Consider the following 5,000-nt stretch of genomic DNA (forward strand, 5'->3'; position numbering starts at 1 on the left):
TCGTCGTCGTCCACGGTGGGGAACGGCCTGTACGACCCGTTGTTGGGGTTTGCCTCGTCGGGGCAGTTGGTGCAGCCTAGGAGGATGTCCTTGAAGGTGATGGCGTCCAGGTTTTCCGACATGATGTCCAACAGGAAGTAGTCTCCGAGGGGGAGCTGGCGGAGGCCCTGCTCCACCTTGGGCGTGGTCGCCAGCTTGCCGCGCTGCTCGATCCACTTGATGCGCGCCAAGGGGCTCGCCATCAGCACGATGCGCCACACCAGCTGTTGGGGGGAGGGGGGGGGGCTCATTACAATCTCCGTGCTTGGATTTCGTCTCTCTTTTGTTGTTTGTCGTACATGTTTATTCTAGTACATTCTCCGTATGGGTTTATTTGCCAAATAATGTGTTGCGATTCGATATAATAGAAATCATCATTCTTAAAGCCATTATCATCATCATTATTACCCTTATTATTATTATCATCATCGCTATCATTATTACTTTGACACAACTTACATGCATGGCGGTGATGGTGGCCAGGAGGACGAACCAGAACCACATCAGGATGAAGACCTTCTCGTTCAGGATGTTCTGGGGAAGGATGCACAGCGACTCCCGCGTCTCGATGGTGCCCGAGGCTCCGAATTTCTTGAAGCTGCACTGAGTCACTCTCGGGAAGGTCGTGGCGAGGGGGTCGTGCGCCTCGTCGTCATCCATGTCGAAGTTGATGACCTGGGAAGCAGAAAGAAACGAGAGATCAGGTCAGGCCGGGGGCGCGTGGGGCTGTAGGGAAGGGCCCTCGTCCTTTTTGAAAATATAATAATTTTAGCCTTTTTTTCTTTCTTTCTTTCTTTTTCTTTATACTATTGTATCATCAGACCTATCATCATTACCGCGATACCCATCCCCTGCATCGTCCTTCTTAGCGTCAAACGGACAAACTCCCTCCTTCCAACACTCACCTTCAGCCCGTACTCGATGAAGGCGCCCCCGAAGAACCTGTCAAGAAGGAACATTTGCCCGATCACGTTGACGAAGTTGAGAGCCTCGCAGACAAGGTAGACGATGGAATAACATCCGTTTCTGCCGTTGGACACCTTCATGTACCTGGAAAGAGATTGGTTGGTTGAAGAAAACGATTATGGTGGTTTGATGTGGTGGATAAACTGACCTGATGTGCGGCATTACTGAATATGATTGAATTACGATACTCCATCAACTATGACGATGGCATTGGATGTAAGTGGTGGTGATAACATTGGTTATTATTGTTCATGGTGATGGGGTAGCCGTGGTGGCGACGATGGCCCCTCGTGAAACGACGATAGTAACTTACTTAATGATATTCTCCTTCTTCTTCTCGGTATCCTCGCAGATCGAGTTCCTGTTGAGACCCTGAAGGAGTGTGTTCGCCATCTTGTTCTCCTTCGCCTTCCACAAGAGGTGAGGCAGGTAGAAGAGGCAGCCCTGGAGTGAGAAGGGGGTTTAAAGAAATTATTTCAATTAACATAAAAATAATATTGTTCACGCTTGATTACTGGCTTTATAAACAAATTATACATATTTGATATATTAGGCATTGCCTTTCAACAGTGAAATTCAAACATTTATGTTATATGTACACACAGAGTATATAAATGACTAATAAGGTTTTTTACCAACAAATATAGGTTGTTATGTACTTGTGCCTTACCTGGAAGAACAAGACGAAGGGAACCCATTGGTAATAGGCATGGTATGTTTTGGTATGCTGTTCAGGGTCATACTGTCCGACTCCGTGGTATGTATTCCCGTGGTAGAAGGAAGATTCTCCAGCTGTAGGGGAGGAAGGAAGCATGAGTGTAAGTACTTGGAGAGGATTTCTGAGTGCATCAGAACGACATATGTAGCGGATCTATTTTCATAGGGGAGGGAGTGGGAAAAGGGAGAGGGAGGAGAGGGAGAAGGAGAGGGAGGGAGAGAGAAAGAGAGAGAGATGGAGGGAGGGAGAGAGAGTTTAGAAAATCATACCACCAAAAATATCCACTTACGAGCTGAAATGTTGATGGTAAAAGTCGACTCAATCCAGCAATAGGTGTTTATAGGCTTCGCGACCACGCCCCCGCCACTCATACACGTTATAGGATTCCCTATGAAGTCCGAGGCGGCGACGAGCAAGCAGGCGAGGTAGCAGAAGGAGGTCGTCCATCTGTAGTGGAGGCGGAAGACGCTGCTGTCGATGTTGGTGTAGGCGACGCGGACCTTGACGAGCCCCACCAGCGCCCCGAGGATGTTGACAACCATCTTGAGCTGAACTGGAGGAGGAGAAAGACGGAGGAGTCATTTGCTGTTCCTCGAAGCCAGGGAGTGCCAAGCCACGGCGCGGTGGTGCCATGGATCTAGATGAAACTGGCAATGGATCGGAACATGAGACGCTTTTCACGCTATTCACAGCCTTTTATACAATTTCTGCATCAGATTGGCATGACATCGGCGAATTCAAGTTCTCATTTACATCAGAAGTACTTGGAGGGAAATTTGACAGCTAGGTTAACACCGACAATCGATTCTAAAAAAATCGCTACCATTCGCACGGACTAATACCATTTTTAGAATTCTTTTCATGGCAGCGTGTTGCATTTTACATTTCCGACTGACTTTTCTATCAGCATATCCTGTGGCACTGGCTTTGTATCAACCCTTTTTCTCTTTTCAATCACTGCTTGGCGATCACTTCACGTTATGATTAGTTTTTGTCCATCTTCGTATCTTCATTTGTTTAGTTAAAAGAAAAAAAAGAATGGATACCCGAAGTCAAAGACATAAAAAGAGAATACCCAAATGCTGTCATTAAACAAATAAGTACAAAACTGATTATCAAAATAACCTTATTGAAGAAAAAAAAATATATATGTAAAAGAAAATATCCTCTCGTCTCACTTAACAAACCTTGTATTTGTTCTTGGAGAGCGCAGTGCAGGAGAAGCGACCTCCTGAGGACCAGACCGAGGCTCAGCACCCTCCTCGTTGAGCGCCTTTGACTCTTCTGGCCCTGGCGTCGCCGGCGCTCGTCCTGTCCATCGGCGGGCAGTGACGTCCGAGATTTCCGAGTAAGGAGTCCTATTGCGCTTGTTCGCGAGGGAGCTTTTCGAGACCTTTGGCGAAGCGCTTCGGAGTCCCGAGCGCGGTCGCGGAAGGAGAGGTCGGCGCGGGAAAGGCGGAAGTATTTCGGCGGGAAGAAATTGGTTTAGTTTTCAATCGTTTTAAGGTTTGTTTATTATCAAAATAAAAATCGATGTCTGGCAATGAAAAAGATGTGTTCGAAAGAGGTGATATCATATCCGGTGCCAGCGAGGGCTTTCCTGTGTTGGCGCGAGAGCTCGGGGAATGAGGGCGCCGCCATTTTGGGGGATTTCAGACGCGGCTCGAAAGCGAAGGAGGCTTATCTCCAGCGAAGAGAAAAGTTTCTGCTCTATTAGAAGGATATATGGATGAAGGAAAGGAATCTTGATCTTGTGCCCGCTTTACAGGCACACACAGACACATACATAAACAAGTGTGTGTTTAAAGGCCCTATGGTAGAAGAATTCACAATACACAAACTAGATTTGCTGAAAATTGTGGGTCTTTCTACCATAGCATCAACGCGATAGAGTATTTTACCATTCATAGGTCTATGTATGTACACACACACACACACACACACACACACACACACACACACACACACACACACACACACACACATATATATATATATATATATATATATATATATATATATATATATATATATATATATATATATATATGTATATATATATGTATATATATACATATATATATATATATATGTATATATATATTCATATATGTATATATATATATATATATATATATATATATATATATATATATATATTTATGTGTGTGTTTGTGTGTGTTTGTGTGTGTGTGTGTGTGTGTGTGTGTATAGATAGATATGTAGATATAGACATAGATATATGTATTCATATAGATATATAGATATATATGTGTATATATATGTATATATATGTATATATACATATATATTCATACAAATATGCAAACACATGTACATGCATATATATACGTCCACCCCCCTCCCCCCGTATGCCTAGAGCTGTGAATGTATCCATTGAGCACATCTTTATTTGTTGCACATCAAGGATCTACACATTCTTATCCCTTTCTTCGCAGCATCATTCCCAGGCGGTAAACAACGTCTTCCCAGCGCGTTCCTCTTCTTTCGCGATTAAATCCCCTCTGTTGCCTCTCGTTTCCTTATCCTCCTTCGCGGACCAAGCCGAGCGTCTTAAGTCCCTTCTCAGGCTTATGCTCGTTCCAGTTTTCTTCGGGTGGGTTTGGCACGGATCGCTTGCTGAAACTCAGAGGAAGGGCAAGTGATTGGGTTAGGCGTTTGCTTTTGTTTTTATTATTATTAGCAAGTTATTGGGTAAGTTATTTGATTGTTTTTGGTTAGCAAGTTTTTTTTTTGGGGGGGGGGGTGCAAGATATTTGTTGTTGTTGTTGTTTTTTTGTTTTTTTTGGTTAGCAAGTCATTTGATTTTTTTTGTTAGAAAGTTATTTGATTTTATTTATTTATTTATTTATTTATTTATTTATTTATTTTTGTTAGCATATTTTTTTTGTTGTTGTTGTTAACAAGTTGTTTGATTTTTTTTTTTTTTTTTTTTGGTTAGCGTTATTTGATTTTTTTTTTTTTTTTTTTTTGGTTAGCAAGTTATTTGATTTTTTTGGTTAGCAAGTTATTAGGCAAGTTGTCTGATTTTTTGTTATCAAGTTATTGGGTAAGCTATTTGATTTTTTGTTAGCAAGTTATTGGGTAAGTTGTTTGAGTTTTGTTAGGAAGTTACTGGGCAAGTTATTTGTTCTTTTGTTTGGAAGTCATTGGGCAAGTTATTTGTTTGTTTTTGTTAGCAGGTTATTGGGCAAGTTATTTGATTTTTTTGTTAGCAAGTTTTTGGGTAAGTTATTTGATTTTTTGTTTGCAAGTT

At 42.3% G+C, this 5,000-nt stretch overlaps 1 protein-coding gene across 1 annotated transcript in view; it reads right to left on the minus strand.

Moving 5' to 3' along the window:
- The window catches only part of LOC113810486 (uncharacterized), a 12,342-nt gene extending 9,094 nt beyond the window's left edge, over nt 1–3,248 (minus strand). Inside the window, exons 1-7 of the mRNA XM_070126177.1 lie at nt 2,911–3,248; nt 2,013–2,276; nt 1,676–1,797; nt 1,319–1,449; nt 945–1,089; nt 499–714; nt 1–263 (exon numbers count right to left, since the gene is read on the minus strand). The exon at nt 1–263 is cut by the window's left edge and continues 50 nt beyond it. Of these exons, the coding sequence (XP_069982278.1) occupies nt 1–263; nt 499–714; nt 945–1,089; nt 1,319–1,449; nt 1,676–1,797; nt 2,013–2,265 (1,130 nt within the window). The 5' untranslated portion in view covers nt 2,266–2,276; nt 2,911–3,248. The remainder of the gene's footprint in view (nt 264–498; nt 715–944; nt 1,090–1,318; nt 1,450–1,675; nt 1,798–2,012; nt 2,277–2,910) is intronic.
- Between the last annotated feature and the right edge of the window lie 1,752 nt (nt 3,249–5,000).

This window comes from Penaeus vannamei, chromosome 1 (assembly GCF_042767895.1).
Source record: "Penaeus vannamei isolate JL-2024 chromosome 1, ASM4276789v1, whole genome shotgun sequence".
Lineage (NCBI taxonomy): Eukaryota > Metazoa > Arthropoda > Malacostraca > Decapoda > Penaeidae > Penaeus > Penaeus vannamei.